Source organism: Sebastes umbrosus, chromosome 21 (genome assembly GCF_015220745.1).
Source record: "Sebastes umbrosus isolate fSebUmb1 chromosome 21, fSebUmb1.pri, whole genome shotgun sequence".
Taxonomy (NCBI): Eukaryota; Metazoa; Chordata; class Actinopteri; order Perciformes; family Sebastidae; genus Sebastes; species Sebastes umbrosus.
The window spans coordinates 8,400,504-8,428,404 of record NC_051289.1 but is presented as its reverse complement, the minus strand read 5'-3'; the positions used below and the strand labels follow the sequence as shown (position 1 = coordinate 8,428,404).

At 39.3% G+C, this 27,901-nt stretch overlaps 1 protein-coding gene and 1 long non-coding RNA gene across 4 annotated transcripts in view; one reads left to right on the top strand and one right to left on the bottom strand.

Annotated features, from left to right (window-relative positions):
- cacnb2a (calcium channel, voltage-dependent, beta 2a) overlaps positions 1 to 21,147 on the bottom strand; it is a 70,240-nt gene extending 49,093 nt beyond the window's left edge. Inside the window, exons 1-2 of one of the 3 annotated variants that reach the window (XM_037757546.1) lie at positions 20,596 to 21,147; positions 17,785 to 17,877 (exon numbers count right to left, since the gene is read on the bottom strand). In XM_037757546.1, the coding sequence (XP_037613474.1) occupies positions 17,785 to 17,877; positions 20,596 to 20,682 (180 nt within the window). In that variant the 5' untranslated portion in view covers positions 20,683 to 21,147. Of the gene's footprint in view, positions 1 to 8,443; positions 8,701 to 17,784; positions 17,878 to 20,595 lie in introns of those variants that run through there. The other 2 variants (XM_037757548.1, XM_037757549.1) reach the window with 2 other exon arrangements.
- On the top strand, positions 20,326 to 27,169 carry LOC119480912. Its single transcript, XR_005205032.1, has 2 exons — positions 20,326 to 20,526; positions 26,901 to 27,169. It is a non-coding gene; the product is annotated as an uncharacterized LOC119480912 (long non-coding RNA).
- Positions 27,170 to 27,901: the final 732 nt, after the last annotated feature.

Here is a 27,901-nt window from a genome sequence, read left to right as displayed (position 1 = left end):
TATGTATTCACGCCGAGTATGAATATGAAACATCCCAGCAGGTTTTAACCCCGCCCTGCTGAGCCTCAGCGCGTGCCCAATCGCGGAGCAGATCTTTGTGGCCGGCTCCCGAGGGTGAGCTTATAGAAGCATTAGGATGAACATACTGATTCTCTGGAGGAGAGGACGGGGCTGACTGGCAGGTCACTGACACCTCCAGGAACTAAACAAAAAAAACAGGAAGTAGCAGAAGGAAACTTCAAGTAATTGACCTTGTCTTCATCTACTGTTTGTGCCTCCCACCCTCTTTTCTGTTTCATCTATTCTCCCTTCCTAATCTCACTTTCCTTCCTCTACACTCCTCTCTCTCAGGGGTCCGTCTCCTCGCCCGGCTGGTACCTGTTGTCATGACACCTCTTTGCTAAGAGACGAGTGCCGTGACATATAAAAGATGCTCAGTGAAAATGGGATTCCCTCTCTCTTTCTTTCATCTCTTTTCATTCAGTGGTGGCACTGCTCTCTGACCGAGAATTAAATCTACTCTAAATGTTGTCCCCTTTCACCCTCCTACTTCTACACCCTTCTTATCTTCCTCTCTCTGACACCATTAGCTCCACACTTATGGCCGTCTGTTTGCACAAGTCGATCCGGATTACTTGTAAAAAGATCAGTGAAGAGTTTTGAGGCTATCTTTGCTGATTTGAGTGGCCGCACTTACAAAAATACAGATCTCCAGATCAGCAGAAAACACTACAGACTGTACATGAACAACCAGCACAACCAGTGCTTTTAACTGGAATAAAAAGGTGCCAGCAAACCAACAGCCTGCACAGTGCATCCCCGCAGATTGTATAGGGAAGGAGTGACAGATAAATATTTATCTTTATTCAAAAGATAATTAAGACATATCCTTTAAAAACACATTTTAGACTTGCCTTTTCTTAAATTGCCTTTTCTTAAATTACTAAATCACATCTCATACAATTTTATCTTTATTTACTTTAGCTTTTTTGTTTCATGTCTTTTTGTAAAGCAGTTAACTTGTAAAAAGTGCTATATTAACATATATAAATGTTCAAAAAACTTCATTAGGGATGCAACTAACGATTATTTTCTCAATTAATCAATCTTTTAGGAATGCACCAATACCGGATTGGATATTGGGCCGATCCTGACTTAGTTGGATCGGGTATAGGTGCCAATGGGGCCAATATATTCTATTCAATATGTTTATATCCTATATATATTATATATTTGAATTTCAATTTCTGTTCCAAGTTTTGACCAATTTGTCAGCATTAAAAAAGTTGACACTTGAATTATAATTCCTGTTAATTTTTTTAGATTTTTTACCAAGTTGCTCGTGCATGATTTATTATTTTAACAAATAACAATTCATTAAATTCATATCTGTGTATTTATTTGCTACATTTTGTTTTACAAAGTTAGGAAAACAATTTTTAAGTCAAGCCTGATGTTGACTTACACATAAAAGAGTGATCGCAGTCACTTCCACACAGTGAGGCATACAGCTTATTAATTAAACACTGGTGTCAGATTGGTACTCGGTATCGGCCGATACCCAAAACCCAGGTATTGCTATCGGTATCGGGACTGAAAAAGTCGGATCGGTGCATCCCTAGATCATTTAGTCTATGAAATGCTTCAACACAGTGAAACTTGGCATTCAGAAATTCCCAGAAGTCAAAGCAATGTCAATTTACAGTCTAAAACTGACGGTTAGCTGTTATATATGACAAAGAAAAACAGTAAATTGTCACATTTGAGAAGCTGGAACCAGAGAATATTTGGCATTTTTGCTTGAAAAAGGACCTAAACTATTAATCTATTGTAATTCAATCACTGATGACAACCACCAAATAGCAAACATATAATTAAAACCCAATCTTTACGCATCTCCTGATCCATTTTTAACGTCTGTCGCTCTAATTAATTGTCTGTAGTATCCATATGGGCTGGCAGCCCTCCTCTGGTGCACAAGGTTGTCTGCATCTCTCCGCTGTTAATTGGCCTCAAAGAACATCTGCTCCTGTTTTAAGTGATGCTCGGTTTGGCCTGGCTGCCCTCGCTGTCTGAGGTGCCATTTTAATGGGCGTGAGCTCCTTCATCTCTCTAATGATAGCATGATTGTCCATTTTGCTGCAGATTTTTTTTACCTTCTGTAGGTTGTTACTGGAGACACAGAGGAAAATAAAAAGGTGCAAGAGGAAAAGTGAAAGTATTATATGAGGGATGAGGAGTTATGGTGTCAAATTTAACTAATGTGAACCTTAAACTAAACCTTATGTCTCATATACAGTTAAATAGAAACAGCTCCAACAACAGAAGAGAATCTACTACAGACATATTTCTTCCTAAAGCCATGTGTCGTAGTGTAACGTAACGCCAATAAATGGAATTACTGAATAGATTGAGCCAGAAACTGCAAGCCTCACAGAAATGGATGACGGCACTCCAGGCCTCAAAGCAGCTGCTTTCCACTGATAGCAGTGAAGCAGCCAATATGACAACGGAGGAGAGAGAGATGTGGCTAAAATTAACATTCACCACAGGGAGCAAATTACTTCATGTGTATGGATCTCATGCAGCAGGTTGTAAAACCGCACACCAGTAGTGATTCTTCTCAATATATATTTATGGACATTGGCCATACAGTAGCTGTACATTTTGTAAAACTAATAACATTCCCATCAGTCCCGGCTATGGCTGTAGACTCTTAGTTGAATAAATTTCCTCAGGTTTTTAATACCATTACTTTTTGTTGTACAGTGGTTTTGTTAATGATGTTCAAAATACATACACACGTACACGCACATTTAAAGAATTATAAACGATAGGCAATTAAAGCTGGTACAACTGGTACAGCCAAAAAACACTGTCCCGCACATCACTTCTCGATAGGCATTGAGTGTGAACAATCAGAATTGGCATATTTCAATATTGTTTTTAATAGTTTTGTCTCATAAATAGCCTAATCATTTTGTTTACAATATAACTGCAGGTGCTAGAAAAGCTTTGGCGGCTCATTGTATTTTCGGAGATCATATGAATATGGGCACCTGAGCGCTGGTTGACTTTGAGTCTGTTGTTATCATTTAAGTAGAGAATAATTAAATATATTAAATAATTTAATATGCTGTTAATAGCTTTTTATGTTTATTTATAATTCCTTTAGGCTACCATGTAGAGGGCACTGTGGCCATTTAGTTAATGTAGAGTAACATGCAGAATTTAAAGGTAGAATATAGGTAAAATTGGACCAAGATTTTCTTTGGTTGACTACAGCCCTATTTTCACCTGTATTGGACAGTTGATGGTATAGGCGCAGACAGTGGACGAGGGTAGAGAGAGACATGCAGCAAGTGTCTCCAGCTAGAATTACACCAGGTATGCTGAGATTAAGTTATATGCATTTTAACCATTCAACTACCAACATGCCCCAAATAAGGGATTTCCAAGCAGACAAACAAGTGAAAAGCCCATCCATAGTGATATAGTGATTCATCGTAGCATTAACATAATACTATAATAAACGGTACACAAAATTCACGGTTAAGTATGTACCTCGGTTTTGGGGTCACAGTTTCATACGTTTTCGGTACAATGGGGAAAACAAAGAAAATGCAGAAAATAACTTCTTTTCATGTGTTTTGAAAATGTTTACATTCTACACTATAGAATGTCCATAATTCTTACTCTACCAGCTAATTCACTCAAATACTGGCACATTGTCAATACAAGACAAAAACAGCTGTTTGGGTCAGAAGGCGTAACGAAAGGATGTCACGAATAGAACTGAACGTCCTGTACCGAACGGTTAAATACAATTACACCCCTACATAATACTGTATATTTTGAGGGGAATGAGCTGCATCTTTCCCCCCATGACCTCACCGTTTCCAGACAAAAGAGGGTTTTAAAACTCAGACTGTCGCAGCCCATTCGTAACCGAACCGGGGTCAGTGCACACAGATTCAGCAAACGGTGTCACTGACATCAGTGTTTCCAGGCTGCAGTGAAGCTATACACTACATAGGCCCTCACAGACATATATATCACACTTTCCAGCCCCACGGTGAGGTGATGGATTATGTAAAAGCAGTAAAAATCCACCTAAATCCGAGACATTCCTGAGGGCCCCTGTGGCCAATTAGCTGCTTAGTTTCCGGACATTTCCATATTCTCTGGAAAAGTGAAAGAACGCTCAACTGCTGCCAAGGAAACCCTGCTCCAGTCTGCTCTGCGCTGGCCCAACACTCCTCCCTGGGCTTGCATCCCGAAGCCTGGAAAACTGGGAATTCCAGGTCACACTTTTCGCCATGGGAGATTAGCTCACCACAAGCACACACACACAAGCTCAGTATTTTTTGGGGATAATTACAATCTTCTGTGTAATACTCCAGTATCTGCCATTTCTCTTTCTGTATGCGGTATTTTTAGCCAAAGTTTTCACTTATCACGTGTCAAATCTCAGCATCTGGTTAATGGATTGGCTCATCATTGGATCCTCTGACTTTTCCTCTAGTGCCACTATGATGCTGACATTTTTGTTTATTAATAAAATGTCTCGACAACTGTTGGATGGATTACCATGAAATTTGGTACACACATTCCGAATTTTATACAATATAAATTAGGGCTGGGACGATTCACCTATCTCCCGATTTGAAACTATCACAACACTTGGTGCTGATTCGATATGTATTGCGATTTTACAAGTATTGTGATTCAATATTACGATTTTTGTTAACTCTTTTAACACTAGACCATGGGAATTTTCAGCATGCATGTAGTCACAGATGTCCTGAAGTCAAATATATCAGTCATTGTAAGGCATTTCTATTATTATTTTTTTCTAGCAACCCAAAAATCAAAGAATAAAGACATTTCCCTCACAAATTATTGGTATTTTCTTTAATTTATAGGGGACATGTAATGTTTTATACTTCTAATGAATATAATCCAATCAGTCTTAATACCATATACGTATTTTGTATATACAGTACAGTTCCCTTTGTTAACACCTTATTTTGAAAACCGGACGTAGTCACGCGTGTATACTTCCGTTAATTTCGCCAAGTGCGTCGCTAGCTCTGCCGTCAGCTTCGTTCTCTTTATACATCCACGGTCAGCTCAGTTTAACTGTATTTAACATAAATGTCAGTATATGGGTGCTCTATAGTTGTAGCGTCGGTGGATTTAACCACGGAGATGCGAGTGATGGCTGGCTTGACCGCACGTTACCGCAATACAATAACATTCCCTGTCCATGACAGAGTTAGCATGTAGCCATGATGTCTAGCTCTACTTTTCCTGGCAATGTGTGAAACCCAAAGTGTTTCCATACTTTGCTGTATGTGTAGTGTTTATCACTTTGGATTTAAAATGTGAGGGTGCAGGTCGTATCTGGACCCTCCGCCGTTTTCTACTTTCTAGTTTCGGCCGGCTGCGGTTAGTTTTGGTTGACGAATACGGAACAGATATGATGTCACGTCCTCCGCATAGACTCAAATGAAGCAAATATATTGATTCTGGCGTTAAAGAATCAATTGTAAAATCATAAAAAAACAGAAATCATAATCATCATAAACTTTCTGTGCACTTCATTAGCTCTCTGCTAAATTCACAGAAAGTAGCGGCTACCACTGCTGCATCATGGCACGCAGGAAAGCCTAGAAAACAAACGGGGGAATTGAGTAGGGCCTGCTGTCTTCAATTAGCTGAGTTTCCGTGAGGAGTGTCTGGGACTGGCCACTCAGTCTGTCAGACGGAGTCCCATCCGGCCGGGTCTCCGTGCTCCACATTCCATCCAGAGCGGAATTACGTTCTGCCCCATTTCAGACGTAAGACGGCGGTTTGGTGCTCCATATTGGAAACATGTGAGAGGAGTGTCATAGAAAAGAGTGCCGTCTCACGGCAGCTGGGGTCCTCTCAAGGTCAGCGCTTGCTACAGTGACTGGACTGTCCTGCTCTGTGAGCCAAAACCTCTGGTTTTAACGACACTCATATTAATTTCAACATGCTTAGTTTGAGCTCAGTAATTAAACACCAACACATGTTGCCAGTGATACACCACCACACTAAATGGTTTGTTTTCATGCAAACACCTTACACATGGGGCTTAGACCGTCCGGTGTGGAGTATCAACAGCTGGTCCTACACTAATCCACTCATCAGTTAAATTAAAGCTTACTCAGTTGTAGAGTAAATGTTGGTTCAGCCTACTGCAGCCTGTTAAACCAGGTTGTGTAACCAAACTGCAGTAGTCTGCACAGGGCCACTAGCAGTTTTCCTTCTCTTCAATAACTGAGACAAAGTTGGCGTCCCCGTTCAGAAGCTGGACCCGTCGAAGTCCACATTCCTAGACAGAATACGTCATAATGGGCTCAAAAGTCTTGGTCCCTTTTCAAGGCTGCTCAAATGAAAAGCAGCTTATTTTGGCTGGATTTTAAACATTACACAACAGGTGTATCACTTGCAGCCCTCAGTATCATTATGACGCATTGTGCACTACTTAATCAAGCATTCAGGTCATCCTTGTTCACTCAAAGTCAGGAAACGTCACATTAGCATGTTGTTTTAAGCTGGTGTTTGTGACCAGGTGCTCATAGTTCACTGGCAAATGCATATTAAGGCTGAAACGCTTAGTTGATTAATCCATTAAACAACGCACAGAAAAATAATCGGCAGCTATTTTGTTATTATGCAAGTAAAAAAATGGCAAACATCCCTATTTCCAGCCTCTAAATTATGTGGATTTGCAACTTTTCTTTGTCTTATTTGATGAACTGAATATTTTTAGATTTTGGACTGTTGGTCAGAAAAAACATCATCATCTTGGCCTTTGAGAAATTATGATGGGCTCTTTTCAACATTTAATGACATTTTAAAGGCCAAACTATTAATCGATTAATGAAGAAATTAATCAGCGTTATTATCAGACATTATTATTATTACTGTGTGTTGAAGTTAAATGTCAACTGTAAAACAAATTGAAGAGAGCTGCTTTGAAAAATCATTAGTTTCAGTCTGTGTGAGGCCAGAAAGTATCATTTAGACATGTGGCACAGGTTCAGAAGATCCAACCCCTGAATTGGGATGAAACAGCTTATATTATAATGTACATCATTTTTATATATTTTATTTTATAATCCATTTTGGCATTAATAAAATGTAAGAAAATTGTGAAAAATGGCCATCACAGTACTTTTCATTTGTCAAGTATTTCATTCACACAGGAGGAGTACACACACAAAAGGGTTTACCATGTGGTTATTTCATATAGACTATTTATTGATATTTTAGTGATATACATCGTTATTGAGATATGAAATTACCTATATTGTGATAGAAGATTTTGGCCATATTGCCCAGCCCTAGCTCAGAACATTTTGTCCAATGAGCTTCTGTCTTGGATTTGGGAATAAGATCATAACTCATTTGTGACTATAAAATACAAAAATTACACCGCATGAAAACTTTATTTCTGAGCCTTGAGGATGTTAAAGCACGTTCTCTCTGCATGGAAATGGTGTATTTATGCATTTATGAGTGTGTACAGTATGTGTGAGAGTAAAAGTGTAACATGGCCATCTAGTGGTAAAACTCAATTAGGGAGGCCCATCTTTATCTGCAGTACTGGAGGATTGTGGGGATGAGGAAAAAAAAAAATTTTTTTGCATTGCTCTACTGGTGAACTGTGTAATAAAGACTCTAGAAAGCAGAAAATATTCCTCTTCCTTTTTGCTAGTCTACAGAAAACAATCACAGCTGAATGACAGAATTAAGGATGCAAAGGACAGTACAGAAAATGCCTGCGTCATCAAATTCCCCTTCTCAAGTCATACCTGTTATCAGAAGCACGCCCACATTGTCCTCACACTGCATTTCATTACACCAAAACAGCCACAGTGGTATTATTCTCATAATACACAGCTTTAAAACACAAAGGACACATGAAATAAACCAGCAAAGCCCAATAAAGTGGAGCTGTCAACCGAGCATGTGCCTGCAGTCTGAACCCTCTGTATTCAATAACAGTACAACCTCGGCTGTGTCCCGGAATAAATAGGAAATAAAAGATTTATCGTGTCTGGCGGCACGAAGAGAGCTTGGGCCAGTGCAGCTGAAATATTTCAGCTAAATCCTGCAGCATTCAGGACTGGTTCGGGATAGAGATCTAGCAGTGATCAACATCGAGGGGGGAAAGCTGGCAGGCGTCCACTGATCCATTCAGTCTGGTGCTTTGAAGCTGATATTTTCAGTAAACTTGTGCATGTATTGAAACACCAGCACGAATCCATTATTCATATCAACCATCATGAAACAATCATGATAAAGCGCATTAAGCACATTAGTCTTTGCCTGCTTCATCAGCTTCTCTTAATCTCTCACATGCACACTCTCTCCTCTAACCCTTGTCATAGATCGGCATCAAACTCACATATGGAAGCTGTGCTCTCCGGCGATGGCCCAGCCCACAGCACGGCATGAAGGGGACCCGGACGGGGAGGAACGGACGGCCGTCTCACAGACTCCCCTGTCAGGCAGCAACATCCGCTCAGCCTCGGTCCATGCCGGCAAGCTTGGCCCGCGGGGGCGCAGACCACCAAAAGACGCAGAGGAGATGATGAGGACGGAGGGGATCCTTGACGGAGGAGTGAGCAGAGGGAGCTGACGTATCCACACCAGCCCCCTACTTCTGTCCACCCACCCCCCACGTGTACGCCAAAGCCCCCCTGACTCAGAAACTCTCAGGATTCGAAAAGTCAGCCCCCTTCCTCCTCCTCTTCATCTTCTGCCCATCTCAAGACTGTTGCAGTCCACGCGCTGACAGTGAGGTGCAGGACTTGTTTACCCCACCCTGAAATCTGTAAGCACTCCAGCAGATCCGCTGGGCTGCCAAATCCTCTGCAGTGCTGCTGTGCTGTGTGGCAGAGACGTACAGTTGCAGGCAGGCTGGCACACTGGTTCAGCTGCTGGTGGATTTAGACATCATCACACACACAAGTTCCTTCTCAGCATGGGAAGGAGGTGGAGTTCTGAGTGTCCTTTATTGACCGCTGTCCCTTGATTCCTAGTGGAGGACGCCGCCACAATACTCTCCGCCTCCTTTCATCCAAGTCTGCTTTAAAAGCTTGACACACACTCTGGCTTTTCTTCTTGACTTATTGCCTCCCAGATTTTATTGCCTCTTCCTTTATTTTTTTCCTGTGTGTCGTGCAGTCCTCATTTGCATTGCCCTTCATACTTTCTCTGTGTGCCTGATTAGGACAGAGGCTACTGGTTGCTGAAGAGACTGCACTGTGCTTTCATGTTACAGAGAGTCTCTCACACACAGTTCAGTCATGCCGAGTGTGAACGCAGCGCTGGCATGATTGTCTCTCCCCGTCACACACCTCCACTCCGCTCTCGCCCCTTCCCCACTGCGTTCAGGTGATTGAGCCCAGACTGACTGGCAGCCTCACGCTGCTGCGTTGTAACTGCTGCGTCAGCTAGAAGTGCACATATTCTCTGCCTCAGTGTTCAATGAAAGACACATGTGGAGGGGAGCTGCAGAGGTGATATTCATATACGCAGCATGACTGTGGACGTGGTTTTGTATCTAATCTGGCAACAAGGGCACACAGCATGAGTGACGGACTGAATTTCAATGACTTAACAATGCCCTTTGGCTTTGGAATGTCTTTCCTGCAACTCTTGAATATAATTAATACAACATTAAGATAATAGACAGACATTCCTTGAAATGACAGATACAGTAAATACATCATGGCTTTTAATGAACCAAAGATGCATCAGTTCAGTTGGGCTACGTTTACATAATTTGACTGGATGGTAAAATTTGCCAGTTGCTAATATTTCCACATGCATTAATTATGTAACTTTATTGTGCAAGAGTAAAGTTCTGCTCATATTTACAATAATGACTTAACTTTACAATAATATGTGCAATAATTCAACTGTCATTAATACTGCATTTATACTGTATATTCATTTCTCAGCATTTTTTATTTACTTATATCCATTTGTATTTACTTTTTGCACTGTGGTTATATGTTATATGTTTCACATCCTAATGCAAATATTTGTACATATTTCATATCTTTTTATTCACATTTTATTATTTTAAATGTTAGTACTTATTTCTTTACATATATTTTGATTATATTGTAGCATTATGTACATAATTTACATGTTACATACTCCTTTATTTCTATTTTCTTACATTTCTTTTGTCTATACAAGAGCAACTGTAACGTTGTAATGTAATGTTGGTATCTCTCTGTGTATAAGCAATTTTATTTTTTTTCCTCTTTTATTGCAGCCTTATGAACAGTGTGCTCCATCTTAATATTGTGCAGAGCTGACTTTTATGCTTGATAAAGAAAAGGGCAGCGTGTCTCATCTGCTGCAGCACACACTCTATCAGTGTTGTTCCTCTGTATGAGGTGCCACACAGTCACTCGAGTTTGGCACCAGGAAAATAACAAGATGATTTCTGCTGTCAGACAGAGCTATAAAAACTGATAAAGACAAACTCAACTATCGGTCTCTCTCTACAAATTCTCAGAAGAATTCACCAAGCGGGTGCTCTTTATGGAAACAAAATATCTGGTATTGCTTTATATCATATTGCACTTTTAATCTTCACTTTTTAACCCTACAATTAGGGTTGGGTTCTGGTCTACTATAAGCTAAAAATGGATTAATTAGGCCCAGAGTCAAATGAATGTCTAATTTTTGAATATTCAAGGGTTGCACCAAAATCACACCAGCGAAGTGCGGCTCGTCACAATAATTACATATTTCTGCAGCCGGGAGGCGTGTTCATGTGTTTCAGGCGGGAAGAAATTCTTTGGAACACAGGACTCTGTATACTGATTGGCTGCGGGTTCTCTCTGGCTGCACTTCGCCGCTAAAAGTTAAACTATCCCCAACTTTTAGTTTGGCCCGCACTTTGCAGCAGAATCAACATGGCCGCAGTTCGCTGAGCTCGGAGCGGCCAACGCAACTTTCCATTAGGGATGTGCATTTCAAGATTTCAAGCAAAATTACTATTGTTGGAACAGTGGAAGAGACCAGTAGAAACACTAACTAAGACAGTTTCGGAGAGTTGACTTTCCTAAAGCTGCCTTTCACGCAAAACATTTGGGTTGTATATCCACATAACACCCTTATAAGGCCTTTATTTTGTCACTGGAATCTCTCCTTTTTAACTTTTTCCTTCCATCACACCATGCTGAAACATAGAGTCTAAGGTCTATCGATCACAGTGATGTTTTGGTGAACACAGGCAGCTCATCAGTGATAGTATCAGTAGTATATATCAACTGCTCTGGTCTGACAGACGCTCAGCCCAACATAAATCTGGCACCGTCTTTCATCAACATTGAAGCTTCTTTGGTTCACTGCCAATAAGTCACTGGCTGACATGTGTCTGCTGTGATGTAGAGGCAGCATTATGAACAGAGCTCCTTATAGTGAGAAGGGAATCCTATCTATCAGGTAATCTGTCAGAGTCTGTCCCCCTGTGATCATCACTCAGCTGCTGTTGACGCCATGAAAAATACTGCAGGAGATCATGTCTACAAAACTAAAATACTGCAGGAGATCATGTCTACAAACTAAAATACTGCAGGAGATCATGTCTACAAACTAAAATACTGCCCGTTTAATTTAGGTTCATTATGCTTTCTAGACACAGACGCAACTTTAAAGGTCATTTACTCAAAAAACATAGCACGTACACAAACCGTTATTCACAAGCAGATAGAAACCAACTGAGAAAAAGCAAGTACTGCAACAGAGAAAGACATTTAGTTCTTCTCCTAAGTCTCCATTATTACCCAGTTTACAATCTCAATCAATCACAGACGCAGCAGACACCTGATGACGAGAGCAAACTCCCAAGGCATGACAATGAGCTAATTAAATGCATCCATCTTATGATTAAAATTAAAAAATGCAGTATTGTGAATCACTTTAGAAGGTTTACTTTCCCAGTACAGTTTGGGATGTATGCCTTGTATGAATGGAGCTGAAACAATCAATAATAAATTAATCGATTCCTTGATCGACAGAAAACAAATCGGTAACTATTCTGATGTCATTTTTCAAGGAAAAACATTACTAAGTTCCAGCTTCTCATCTGTGAGGATTTCCTCCTTATTTGTATTAGGTGATGGTAAACTGAAAATCTTTGGTTTTTGGGCTGTTGGCTCAACAAAACAAGCAATTTGAGGACGTCACCCTGGACTTCAGGAAATTGTGATGTCGTATGTGACATTTTATAGACCTATTGACCTAAAGACGACGACAATTAATCAAGAAACCAACAGGCAGAATAACAAATAATAATCATTAGTTACAGCCAGCCCTATTTATGAACAATACAAATGAAGCACCTATATAAAATCCCCAGCAGCATTCTTATGCATTTCATAGCGTGGCTTACAAACTCCAATCACTACTAAAATATGATAATCACTAAAAATGTGTGAATGATCAGCAGCACTTTTCTTCAAATCAGTGGTTTAGAAACGCTGTGTAACATGCTGCATCCATCTTTATAACCTAAAACGATGTCTGATATCGCATTTTGATGGACATTATGTAAACGAAAGACTTTAATCGCTCATACCAACAGCAGAAAGCACTGACCTTGTCCACAAGGGGGGTATTGCATCAACACAGTGCCAAATTAATTTAGCCTTTGCTGTAACACAGCAGGGTGTGGAGGCTGAGAAACTTGGATTCAGGCCACTGTGAATGCAAGACATGCACTGCTAAAGTGTCTTTTATCAAAACATTCTCCCTGTTTATGTGTTTTTACCTTCATTTTTCACATTTGGTTGTTACTTACAAAATGTTTTTTTTAAAAAAACATGTGTAAAAAATAAACTGCCTGTGTGGTTTTAGTGTCAAATGTTAGAGACAAATGCTAAAAGTTATAGCTCCGGTACCATGATCAGGAAATTCAGAGTCCAAATAGAGATTTTGCAGACTGATTTGGTTACTCTGGCACTGAAGTTAAATACCTGTGTTCATTCATTTTGCCACTAGATGGCAGCCTGGTGCTTCAATGATGGCTGACTGAGCAGCAGTGGTTTCTACATTTACAGTATTTAAACCCCATGCATCATTACTGCAGTTGGATGCCAGAAAACACATATGGCTCTCCAGAAATATCTTGGAAAACTATGACATATGTTGCTCAAAGTTCAGGCAAAGAACCGCAGGGTTAATGTTACACTTTTCTACACAAGATCTCCAATGGCAGCTTCTCCATACCACTATAGTATGGCACTGGTATCAGTCACTTAAAATGTCAAGGGTTGCCAGATCTGATAAGTATCAGAGTCAATAATAAGCTCTTTGCGTCACCCCCTCTCTCCATTTAGGAGAGAGAAAATAATCTAGAGGATGATGAAAAGGAAAAATGCTCGCAATCAGGGAGAGTTAGAAGGGGTTTCCTGCCCACACCACGCCCTCTCAGGCGGCCGTCCATCACCAAATCCCTTTCTCCAGCCTGGATGTACTGAATGTACAGACAGAGCTGACAAAGAGGGTCGAAATGTAACAATGTGCCATGGAAAAGCTGCTGCAGTGGGAGACATCAAGACACACTGTTATATAGAGATGGAGGTGGAGGTGGAGGCGATGCAGAGCCTGGTGCAACCATTTACATAAACAGTGCGAGTGTGGGAAGCAGCACAAGGTTAATTATGACATAATATTCTAGGAGTTATGCAAATCACAGTTTGAGCTACGGTACCTCAGATCCTTGTATTTACTGTATGTTGTTTCTAGCACCAAAGGTCTCATTCAAGTTATCCTCACCTGAGCCCCAAAATCGGTTTTGGCAGGTGCTTTGCTATTGAATCGATTCATTTTATTACATGCCTGTTGTTGTTGTTTTCCTTTGTTTCCTTAAAATTTACGCTTTTCTTTATTTGTTACCTGTCACTTGCAGAAGTTATTTAGACTTTGGTGAACACTTTTGAAGCCAGGTGTCTATAACTACATCTTAATATCTCTACAAGAGCCAGAGGGCAAACTGACATCCTCAAGGGGAGCTCATCAGACTGTTTCTCAGCCATAAATAATTACAAAAACTTCAACAACAAAGATCCTACTTTTTGGAACAGCCTTACAGAATAAATTACACTTGCAAAGTCAGTGTCTTTTTTTTTTTTTAAATTCACTACTTAGGACAAACTATTGTAGACTTGCTTTCAAGCAGTTCTTCCCCTCGTCGTGTTTAATCCTGTTGTTTGCTCTGAGCTTTGTTTCTCACTCTCTGTAAATCACTTTGTTAACTCTGTTTTTAGAGAAGGGCTATATAAAGAAAGTTTATTATTATTCAGGGTCACGGGGGGCTGGATCGTTTCCCAGGATGCATTAGGCACAAGGCAGGCGCTCTAAACACATTGCCAGTCTACAGATGGACAATCACTCACATTTACACCTATATGACCAGAAAATACAGCACTCAAGGCTCTATGTGGTGTGTGTCACCGACTATGCACAATAAAACATGACTATATTGTCTTTTGAAAACAAAAAAAAGTTTAAAGGGAGAGTTTGGAAAACACGCTTTATTTGCTTTCTTGCCGAGAGTAAGATGAGAAGATCAAAACCACTCTCATGTCTGTACGCTAAATATGAAGCTACAGCCAGCAGATGGTTAGTTTAGCTTAGCATAAAGACTGGAAATAGGCAGAAACAGCTAGCCTGGCTCTGTCCAAAGGTAACAAAATCCACCTACCAGCGCCTCTAAAGCTCATTATATAACATGTTATATCTTGTTTGTTAGGAGGCACAATATTTGTTGGTGAAATGTGTGTCAAAATACTATTTCAAATTAATTATTGTGGTGCTGCAGAGATGTCCTGGCCTACACATCATATTCTACAGGCTTAAGAAAACATCTTTGTTTGGCACAGATCCCTGCGGAAATCACACCATAATCATTTTAATATGTTTTTCAGTGAAAATGAGAATAATGATGTAAAAAAATATCATTCCCTCTAAAATTGCAAATCATATCGAAATTGCATTTATTCCTTTAACTGAGCATGAGGTGGACAAACTGCTTCCTGAGAAATGGGTTGACGTAAATGTCTGGACTGTAAAAGGAAATCCATGCAGAGTGCTAAAACAATGATGTAGAGTTTATGATCATAATCTCGATACTATTTATTAGCATCTGCCGCCCCTCAGGATGTGCATAAAGAGAAGGACGATGCACCACAAATCACAAAATGTTTGGTAAGACGATTTCTTTGCTTACACTGCAGAACAAACCTCCACATGAATAAAAATAAACCATCCACCTGATGTTGAAGTTTGCCGACAAATCTATGACAGTTCTGCCCTTCTTCTTTCTCAATGGAGAGCTGAGCTCCAGCTCAACACTGACCTCGCTACTCCCACGGCTGAGCGGTCCGGTCTGGCCTGGACCTCCACCCTTCCCAGCCTCCTCCATACTCCCCCGGGCATCAGGCCACGACCACAGGGATCGTCTCTCATCCTCTCTCTCTGAACCTACTCTCTGTCTGCCCTCTGCCCTCAGCATGAGTAATTCTGTCTTTTAGGACCTGTTTATATGCAGTTACTGGAAAGCCGTTTTCATGACGCTCGGAGCGGCCGTGGATCGATCACGCAGTGACCTTGACCAGCCTGAGCTGTTCTTACGACGCCTACAGGAATGCCAGGACTATGAGGCACAAAAACAACAGGTCAGACAGGAGGGAGAGCTAAAGACAATATACAAAATCTTAAATCCAGTCATGCAAACAGTCTTTAGAAAACAGCAGCTTCGACGGTGAGGAGAGAAATGATAAAACAAAGAGAACCAAATGACAGATTGATGAATAGGCGGTGAGATAACCACACAAAAGGATAGCTTTCCCGGGATGGTGTTAGTTTAGCGATCTAAATATTACGTCCTCATTCTTCTGTGAAAAGTGAAAACAATCACAGGCAGTATGATTGAGCATGAGGGCAAGGGAAATAAGGTCAGATTAAAACTGCGGTTATGATAACAACACAAATGAAAAACAGTATTTACATTATTATCCAAACACAGGAGAAGTTACTGGAAGGTCTGCTATTTCTGGGGCCCTCTTGCGGCAAACATCTAAAAGGGGATATTTCTGCTCGGCATGCGAGGGCCTCGCTGACCCTGAAACACATCACTCCTCCACTCTCACCGCATCCCTCTACTGTCTCTTACTGTAATGGCCTTTCATTTCTATAGGATGTGGTGTTGCGTTGCAGAAAGACACTCACTCTCAGCCTAATTGAGTTTATCTGCGATGACTCAGACTGAAAGGGAAACTCCTCATTTGGTGGCAGGACTGTGGGAATGGGCATGAGCTCCCACGGGTGGTGGTAAAATCAGACAATTTCTCATCAAGCAGCTCCTGCTGAGCTGATGATGATAGCAGCTCATTCAGAAGTTCTCCGTGGCCTTGAGACGAAGCAGACAGCAGGCCAGCAAGTCCCGCCGCTCTGCCTCTACCGTGCCAAAGAGAAGGCGATGCACGCCTCCTCCAAAAAAGGCAGAAACATTTAGGCAGGGGCGCGCATCCTTAACCCGGCCCATCCTGTCCCTCGCAGGTCCGCTCAACAAATACCAGACACGTTTGAGTGTGTATCTCGCGGGGTCTGCTTTATAACAGGCCACTGTGTCACTGCTGAGGATGCAGCACAGAGGAGAGGCCTCCACTTAACATACTGTACCCAACGGTGTTTACAGACGGCTTTCACTGCGATGCACATCTCATCCCTGATGGATGATGATGATGATGACTGAGGCTGGGCTCTTATGCCCGTTTGCATTTACCGTTAGGGATTAACACACACTCAGGCACACGCAAACAAGTGTTACATTCCTGAATGAAGCAACTGTTACCAGGAAATGTTATTATTCATTATGATATAAGAGTGTGGTGCACAAAATGATCAGATAGATCTTCCTTGGACCATGTGAAAAACAAAACCTTTTCCCGTAGGCAGTAGAAACCTAACCCGTCAGATGGTTTGTTTCACGGAACCATCTGAGAGGCCCGTGGACACAAACGCATTACTTGAAGCCTGACAAGATGGATTTTTGTGTGACATTTGATCCCGTGATTCACGCGTGATCTTGTGACTAGTTTTAATTCCGGTTTAAGTTTTGACCAATCTGTTGCTGCATTAAAAAGGTTTACACTTGAATTGTAATTCCTGTTAATTTTGATTTTCGACCAAGTTTCTGGTGTACAATTTATTATTTTAATAAAATAATTTATATCCATGTATTCATTCGTTACATTTTATTTTACAAAGTTAAGAAAGCAAGCCTGATGTTGTCTTACACATAAAAGAATGATCCCAGTCACTTCCACATAGTGAGGCATACAGCTTATTAATTAAACACCGTTATCGGATCGGTACTCGGTATCGGATGATACCTGAAGTCCAGGTATCACTATCGGTATCGGAAATGAAAAAGTCAGATTGGTGCATCCCTACTCGTGACATTGCGAGAATCTAGCTGACATGCAAGGTTAGTAGAAACCTACTCTCTCCGTACCTTAGCGTATGGTCCACAGACCGTTGCACCTTTTGAAATCTTTATTTGTATTTATCAGACAGCTGATAGTAGAGAGATGACAAGAAATGAAAGAGAGAGAGATATGAAAGGACATGCAACAAATATCCACAGAAGACTGGGGTTAACCCCTAAAGCCACGGGGGCGCCCCAAAGTTTAAAAAGTGAACTGCCATCCTTACCTGGCGAACAAGGCTGTTGGTTGTGGTGTCGGAGGAGGTGCTGCCATCTGAACCTTTAAATCGACCTTTTCTTCGAGCTCCTTTGCTTTGAGACTGCAGAGAGCCAAAGAGTAAAATTGTTAAATGACGTTCATATCTTTTCCAGCTTATCTTAATACAATACTTGCATGCACATATGTATTCTTGCAACTGTTTTTGTTGCTGTTATAGTTTGTCCTGTCCATACTGGTTGTCAAGAGATCTCTTCCTAACACTATTCCAATGAAAGAAATAGTCTTGGTCTTAGTCAACTTAGATTTCTTTGGTCCATTAGTCATTTCTTATGTTTTTTTCATGCTGAATGACTTATTTCCAAGAAATGAGCACATCTCTGGTAAACATAAGATTTAAAGTGGTACTTTTGGGAGATTCTTTGTGGAGAAACTCACAAATCTGTTGATTAAATCAACTAATTGATTAGTCCACTAAGAATTTCTTCAGTCAAGGACCGCCCTAAAACTGAATATCTTTGGGTTGTCTGCTGTTAGTTGGACAAAACAGGATATATGATGACATCAAGGACTATGGGAAAATTGTATGTGCTTTTTGTAGACCAAACAATTAATGTATTAATTGAGAAAATGGTCTGCAGATTAATCAATGTTGAAAATATTCATTGGTTGCAGCCCTTAAACTATTTATAAGTAGCCAAATAGTTATTGATAATTTTTCCGTCAATGCACAAATCGACTAACTGTACATAATGGCCGTGTGAGTACTCTTTAAACACAGGCTTGAAAACAATGTGAAGCTCTCCTTCCAGTGTAGACATAGAGCCTCACTGTTAGTTCAATTAGTTAAGTACAGCTTTCAATGTTTTATTTGAAGTGTAATATTATGACAGGTATCATAAAAACAATATAATTATGTGGGTGGTCTCCAATATGCAAGCAGATATGATGAGGGCCTGGAAAAGTAATGCACCCAGCTCAAGTGTTCGTACAGCGTGTGTTGCTAGTAGCAACTGAAAAAAACAGAAATTCATGTCAAATCTGCCTTTTATTGCAGCCCGTTCCCCCGGGACGTGTTAATCACGCATATAAAAACAGACAGCGAGATACTCAGACTGTTTTCTTAGGAGCCGGTCATGTAGAACAGTTTGAGCTGCAAAGAAAGAGTCTGGAGGAACAGGATGAGATTTAATTAACCCAAATAAATAACACAATACAATAATGAGAAAGATAATGTATAATACACTCCTGAGGCTTTCTGAACATCCTGTATTGGCAGATATTTTCATAGTAAAACAGTGTTGGAACGTAACTAAGTACATTTACTCAAGTACCACTTTGAAGTACTATATTTTGTGCTAATTTATAATTCTAGTCTACTACATTTCATAGGGAAATAGTGTACTTTTGACTCCACTACATGTATCTGACAGCTACAGTTACTTTGCAGATTATGACTTTTCAATCAAAACATCTGATCAGTTATTGAAATATTATGATATATTGTTAGAATTTAAACCACCCAACAGTATAGTTGTTAAAATTAGCTTTACTTGAGCAGCTACAACATTAAAAAGCTGCTTATATATCAATACAAAATAATAAAGTAGCCTAATAGTATACTGTTAAAGGAGACATTCTACATAATGAGTATGTCACTCCTGATACTATTAGTAAACTTTGCTGACAGGTAAGTATGGACTTTTACTTGCAATGGTGTATTTTTACATTGTGGTACCTGAGGCTTTCTGAACATCCTGCATTAGCAGATATTTTCATAGTAAAACAGTGGTGGAATGTAACTAAGTACATTTACTCTGGTACCATTTTGAAGTACTTGTACTTGTGGGAAATGTTGTACTTTTTACTCCACTACATGTATCTGACAGCTACAGTTACTTGAATGTAATGCACCCAACACTATATTTGTTCAAATTAGCTTTTCTTGAGCAGCTACAACATTAAAGAAGCTGCTTATATATCAATACAAAATAATACAGTAGCCTAATAGTATACTGTAAAAGGAGACATAATGAGTAAGTCACTCTTGATACTATTAGTAAACTTGCTGACAGGTAAGTACACTTACCTGTCAGCAAAGTTTACACCATTACAAGTAAAAGTCCATATATGGACTTTTACTTGTAATGGTGTATTTTTACATTTTGGTAACGTTAATCACTACTTTTAAGCCCACTTAGCTATAAGTAAAGGATGCAAATACGAAAGTAAAAGTAGAGAAATGTTAAAGCAACCAAATGTCACGTTAAAACCTTTCTGATATTTCGAGTAATAAGATTAAAACATTAGATACTTGGCTAAAAAGACACAAAAAAAAAATGCAGAGACACCAATGGTGTATTTTTACATTGTGGTAACCTTAATCACTACTTTTAAGCCAACTTAAGGATGCAAATACGAATGTAAAAGTAGAGAAATGTTAATAGCAACCTTATATCATGTTAAAACCTTTCTGATATTTCAATTACTAAGATTAAAACATTAAATACTTGGCTAAAAAGACAACAAAAAAGATGCAGAGACACCAACCTGCCTAACACCAACGTTTAAAGTTAACGGCTTTTAAACGTTCGACATTTTTGAATTTTTAAAATCAACCGTTAGAAATTCAAAAAAACGGTCACAGCTCGAGCTCAAAGGAACGTTACCATGGATATAACGTTCCGTAATCAACCGTTAATTTTAAACTATGCTAGCAGCCACCAATAGGAGAAAAGGAGGAAGCGGACAGGTGAGTTGCTTCTTTCTTATGCTAAGCTAACTTTTCTACAACTGTCATTTAAAATGTTAATTAACTTACTTGTAACACGGGATGTTCCAGCGAGTCCATGTGTTTGTCCAGAGGTGTTGCTGCTCTTGTTTTTGTGGGAGTAGTATTGACGACCATTACACCATTTGATAAACAGTCAACACAACATCTCGGCTTGGACAGGTGTCCCAGCTGTGTCCAAGATTAAAGAGCATCATTTCTTTAAATCACCGGGTTAAAGAGACGGTAAACCGAGGCGCTACTGCTGCTTCTGCTGCTTTCTCAACCAGCACCGCCAATCTTCAAGTTTGAGACAGTCAGGAGGGTTAAAGGAGGAGCTTGTGCGGATCTGTGGAGCAGTTTTTCCTCTAGTTCAGATGATGGTGATGATTTCTCGGATATTATAGCCTTCAGCACAGCACAGAGCCTCCTCATCATCAGTGCCCTCCTCCTCCTCCTACTGTACCCACACTGGCTGCTCCATCCAACGCCAACACCTCTGCCTTCTTCTCTCAGCAACAAAGAAAGGATGAATAACAGCTTGCAAGCAGATAAACTGAAAGATAAAAGATCTATGGTTATAAAGAGTGGGAGAAATTATTCCCTTTAACACATTTGTTAGAGATAATATATAAACAAGGACAACAAAGCTGAACAAAGATAGGTAAAAAAAACAACATTTAAAGGTGCCTTATCATGCTAATTTTCAGGTTCATATTTGTATTTTGTGTTTCTACTAGAACAGGGGTCAGCAACCTTTACTATCTAAAGAGCCATTTTAGGCAAAAAAAAGAAATCTGTCTGGAGCCGTAAAACATTTGAGCATTTTGATGAAGATAACACAGTTTATAGTCTAAGTATAAAGTATATAAGTCTAATGCAGTGAGGGCCAAAGTGCAAATGTACTACGGAGTATTAGGGCCACATTGAGGGAAAAAAACATCTGAGATTTACAGAATAAAGTCATAATATTACGAGAAAAAAGTTGTAATATTACGAGAATAAAGTCATAACTTTACGAGAAAAAAAGTCATAATATTACGAGAATGAAGTCATAACTTAACGAGAAAAAAAGTCGTAATATTACGAGAATAAAGTCATAACTTTACGAGAAAAAAAGTCGTAATATTACGAGAATAAAGTCATAACTTTACGAGAAAAAAAGTCGTAATATTACGAGAATGAAGTCATAACTTAACGAGAAAAAAAGTCGTAATATTACGAGAATAAAGTCATAACTTTACGAGAAAAAAAGTCGTAATATTACGAGAATAAAGTCATAACTTTACGAGAAAAAAAGGAAATAATACGTAAAATTACTACTTTATAATATTATGATTTTATTCTCATATTACAACGACTTTTTTCTCGTAAACTTCTGACTTTATTCTCGTAATATTATGACTTTATTCTCGAAATCTCAGATTTATTTATTTTTCCTCAATGTGGCCCTAATACTCCGTCCTACCGTAATACCATAGACCTACAACAATGATAAATAAAAATGAAAATGTAAACAAAAAACAGTTATTCATTTCCATTTTTAGAAATCCACAGGGAGCCACTGGAGAGGAGCTAAAGAGCCGCATGTGGCTCCAGAGCCACAGGTTGCAGACCCCTGTACTAGAACATGTTTACATGCTGTAATGTTAAAAAAAAACCTTTATTTTCCTCGTACTGTCTGCCTGAATATACCTGTATTTACCCTCTGTCTGAAACGCTCCGTTTTAGTGCATTTCAACGGAATTGCAAGGGAATTGCGTTGCTAGGCAACAGTTTGGGTCCATGTTTACTTCCTGTCAGCTGATGTTATTTACATACACTGCAACAGGAAATAAACTGGGATACATTTAGAATGTTTACGTTTAAAACCGTGTAATGGACTAAATATTGTATATTTGTGACATCACAAATCGTCAGAAATCCTAACGACTTGTTTCAAACGCACAATTTCTGAATACGGGCTGTGTGTATTTCTCCGTATATTGAGCGTTTTGATAGTTTAACAGTATTTATATAGCACTTAAACCTGCTTTCTAATATAAAATACATGAAAATCTCACTTTTTACAATATGGGACCTTTAACAATTATGTACTCACAAGTAAGTGAAAAAAATAAATGCATGTATAAATATATATAAAAAGCATCAATGAACAACATACAGTGTTTATATACATGTAAAATTGTTTATAAACAGGAATATAACAGTGCAAGGGAGTGCAAAGAGTGCATGAAATAAATTTTGAATGATTCATGGCTACTTTATTGCCCTTATAATACATGAAGTGGGAGAATGTACACTACTGTATTTGCATGTATACATGGCTATTTACAGTATATACAGCATGCTTGGATTTATATTTATATTTTTAATGATGATACGTACATGTTAAAACTATAAAATACCTACCGCCTCGTGGTCGTATGCCTCCGCCAACCAGTCAAGTTGCAGTTAACATCCATGCCTGTCCAAAATGTCATCACATCACCATTTCATCCTATTAGACGTTTGTGTAAAATTGTCATAATTAGCATATGAATTGTTTAATTATGGCCAAAAATTAGTTTTGTGATGTCACAGTGACCTTAACCTTTGACCACCAAAATCGTCCAAATGGACATTTGTGCCAAATTTGAAGAAATTCGCTCAAGGTGTTCCCAAGATATCATGAGAATGGGATGGACATGAGGTCACAGTAACCTTGACCTTTGACCTCCAAAATCTAAGCAGTTCATCCTTGAGTCTAAATGGACGTTTGTGTCAAATTTGAAGGAATTCCCTCCAGGCGTTCTTGAGATATCGTGTTCATGAAAATGGACCGGACGTATATACGGATGGACAGACGGGACGGATTACCTGAAAACATAATTTCCTGCCACGGCTGTCGCCGGCACGGAGGCATGAAAACAGTTTTAAACTATAGAATATATAATGTGTTGGTACAGAGGATGTTTTTCTGGAGTCAGTTAATACAAATTGAGGGATTGATGGAGAGCTGAGTAAATTGTTTGGGTAATTTTAAGGAATATATTAAAGCTCAAAGCCAGGCTGTTGCCAAACCCTTATTATTATCTGTGACTGATCACAGGCTTTGAACCCAAATGACACAGAAGTCGAGGTAGTTTTAGTGAAAACAGTCTTCTCCGGGTGAAAATGAAAGCTTAAAGGTGACGACAAGGAGGCAGATCACTGGTGACAGGAAGGCAGAGGAATATAAATGCTGGAAGAAAGATAAGGCAAAGGTTACATCTACTGGGTCTGACATTTGGACATGTCACTGTAGGAAAAAGCACATTTGTAATTTTTAGGGTCCTGGTATTGTCACTGTCACGCTGTCATGACTTACTGGGACACTTGAATAGAAGTAAAGGTCTATTGAGTGAGGAAGAAGTGAGCAGGTCAGGTAATCATCATCATCATCATCATTGTTATTAAAACATGTTTACATTAACTACTACTAGTCCCTGACTGTTGTAGCCAAATGTAGTTAGGTGAATATTCTACAGGTACATTTTGACGTTATTGTTGAGCCTGCAGAGTTTTAGCCTGCATCCCATTGGGCTGTATGCAAACTGGGTCACTTACATTATGAATAGATGGATTAAAATAGTGCTGCAAGTACTCATTTTCATTATTGATTAATCTGGATATTGTTGCAATTAATTGATTCATTGTTTAGTCTTTGAAATGTAAAAAAAAAAAAATCTGAATTTAAGGTGACATCTTCAAATGTCTTGTTTTGTCCAACCAGCAGTTAAAAACCCAAATATATTCTATTTACAATGAAAACAGACAAAAGCAGCCAATCTTCACATTTGAAAAGCTGCAACCAGAAAATATTTGCCATTTTTTGTAGAGCTGCAACAATTAATCGATTAGTTGTCAACTATTAAATTAATCGGCAACTATTTCTATAATCGACTAATCGATTTGAGTAATTTGTTAAGAAAAAAAGTCAAAATTTTGATTCCAGATTCTTAAATGTGAATATTTTCTGTTTTTTTCACTCCTCTATGACAGTAAACTGAATATCTTTCAGTTGTGGACAAAACAAGACATTTGAGGACGTCATCTTTGGCTTTGGGAAACACTGATCCCCATTTTGTATAATTGTCTGACATTTTATAGACCAAACAACTAATCGATTAATTGAGAAAATAATTGTCAGATCAATCGACAATGAAACTAATCGTTAGTTGCAGCCCTAATTTTTTTCTTGATTAAGCAAGTGTAACAATAAGGATCGTTGCAGATTAATCAAGTAATTGTTTCCGCTCTAGATTAAAGTGGGACTTTTGCTAAAACAGAGTATTGTCCCAGCTGTAGCTGTTTGTACCTGTTCAGGTGAGTTCTCCACAGAGGTGAAGGAGAGGTACTGCATCTACTTAGTATCATTCAGCCTAATGGGGCAGACACTTGGATGTTTACATGCTGTGATGCACAGCCCTGTATACATTGGTATATCCAGAGACCATGCATACCAAATATACTGCAGCTGAAGTAGTGAACCCCTTCATCAGATAAGTTTCTCTAAAGTTTTGTTATTCATTATCGCCCTCTAGTGGTTTCATGAGCTTTTGCATTTTAAAGGGCCACTCTACTGATTTTACACATCAGTCACCTTACTAGTCATTGTTGGTACTATTCAGCCTGTGAAAACAGTTGTATGATGTCTTCTGTGGCTCTGGAAGGAGCTTTAAATAAACGATAATGATGTCATACTGTAGTGATGTCATCTGGGTTATCTCGGCGTGGATTTAGAGGAAATCTTTCACAGAAAGCCGGCGTTACAAACTGCGTGGCGTTTGAAAGATGTGGGTGTTTACCAGGCACGGAAGCTCTAATGAAAGATGCTATTGAGTTGCATCATGGGAAATGTAGGATCCAGTGTTTTTGGAACTTTACCCTAATATCAAAGAACGTATATTGCCAAGAAGTTAAAGTCAATTGTTTGTTTCATTGCAACATCAGCGCCCAGCAGCTGATGTTGCAATGAAATGAACAATTGATTTTCACTTCGCTTCTGCTTCCGCCATTTTGGACTGAAAGCGACTACCAGACGCCAGTAAAACGTCCACCTAAAAAAGTCAAAACAATTTTTTTTTCTATTCCATTGTCATATTCTGGCCTGTGTTGAACAATAAAATATCATAAATATAATAAGCATTTTCAGTCCAAAATGGCGGCAGAAGCTATTGTCAAAAAACCCCACCAGAGGTTCTTCTTGCCTAATATCTCAGCCTCTGCTGCTGCAATTTAATCTATTTTTAAAAATATCTATCTCTTGCAAGTCCCCCAACTTTATAAAAGTACAAAAGTACTAAATTGATGGAGTACCCCTTTAAACTAGCAGTTTTTAGCCAAAATAATAAAGAAACTCACCTATCTGAGCTTAAGTTTGCTGCTTTCTATAAATAATTTTATATATAAAAAATACAGTGCATGTCAAGATTGTGAATCCAACTAAAATTCCACATGAGTTGATCCCAGGAGGTTTTGTGTGATAACAATAACAGGTGCGAAGGATGATTTTCAGTCAGATCCTTTCTAATCAAAGGGAAAACACTTTTATATTTCCTTTATTTGTCTCTCTCTCTTTGGCATTTCCTATCGTCTGTGTGTGTTCTGCTGCCCCAACGACCCCGGAGCTGAACTCTCCTTCTGACAGGTCTCCGATGAGCTAGTGAGGATACTCAGTGTTCACACCAACATGGCCCAGATAAAAAGCCCTTCCTTCCTCTATCCTGGCAGCAGCTGCCTTGAAAAGACGCACACATGCCAAAAAAAAATGACACTTTGGTGCAAAAGGGCACATTTACACACACACACACACACACACACACACACACCAGTAGGCCTGTAGCTTTCCTGGAAATGCCAATGGGATTGGCATTTCCAAAATAACAGCAAAAATGCTAGAATAAGAGAAAACGCAATGGACTTCCTGCTATTGTTTGAACGTTACTCGGGAAGTCACAATAAATGGTGTCAGCTTTTTCTGATGTGATAGCCAAATAATCACACTGTCAACACAACTGAGTTTGCACTTTGGTTGTAAGCTCGGAATGGCAAATTAACATAATCGCCGTGCAAATTGTGCAATGAAACTAATCCCCGACACAAATAAAGCAACTGCTTGACAGCTGTTTGTTCAAATTTTACAGAAATACGTTGATGCTGAGAGCACCGGAATTTAATCACGGCAAGCTGATTAAAAAACAGGAAAATCTTCTCTTAAGCCCACTCATTCTTTCAATATCACAAATCCAATTTGATGTACAAATAAGTTGATTTGTTTCATTTATCTCATTGTGCTGATGTATTCCTCATGTTCTCCTCTTCCTCCTCTGCAGGCCCACTCTGGCCGGTGAAGAGCGTGTGCGCTGCTGTGTGGGCCGGATCGCTCCGGAGTTTCTGTCTTGAACAGCGAGCATTAGTCACCCAGGTTGGTGGATGAAGAGAACAAGTAGCTCAGGTGGGTGGAAGTGCCCTCATATTGGATCACAGAGAGGCCTCCAAAACAAAGAACAATGCCTCTGAGATGAGACGCTGAAAGAGAGCGTTTATCTAAACGGGGCTTCAAAAATAAATGTATTTTAGGGCCGCTTATGCCTAACAGAGAGATGTTAGTCCTTTCTTTGCACCTGATATAAGAGTTTCTCATTAACCAATTAGGGGTGGGAATCACCAGAGGCCCCACAATACGATATTATCACAATACTCAAGTATTGCGATAAGATATATTGCAAATTATGCAGTTTGTCAACATCTGTTTCATCTAATAAAATACAGTTTTCACTCTCAGGGTTTTCAGTCACATATCTTGAGGTCAGAGGTCAAGGGACCCCTTTGAAAATGGCCATGCCAGTTTTTCCTCGTCAAAATTTAGCATAACTTTGGGTTATTTTGCATTCATATTTTAAATTGATTGACAGCCCTAGTTGTGTATAATATTTCTAAGCTCAAATCAAGGTAATGCTCTTATTTATGGGACCATCATTTTATAAAAAATTCTCTAACGATTTCCTTGGAAGTTTCTCGGAAAGCACAATATATAAATTGGTACATATGAGGAAAATATGGATTTCCTCAACATAAAAGGTGACTCTGAAAGTCATATACAAGGCACAGAAGGTCTAATGAAAGAGGGGCTAAAAATCTGGAGATCTTTGAATAATGTGTCTTTTGTGAGTCCTCCGATTCGTGGAAGGGCAGAATTAATTAACTGTAAGTGTACAAAATTAAGACTAATCTCCATTTTCCTTATAATTTCTCAAATTTTCACAGTTCTTTCAGGGAACTTCTTGGCAAATTCTCGGAAATTATGCAGAAGTTACGAGCCTGTAAAATAAAG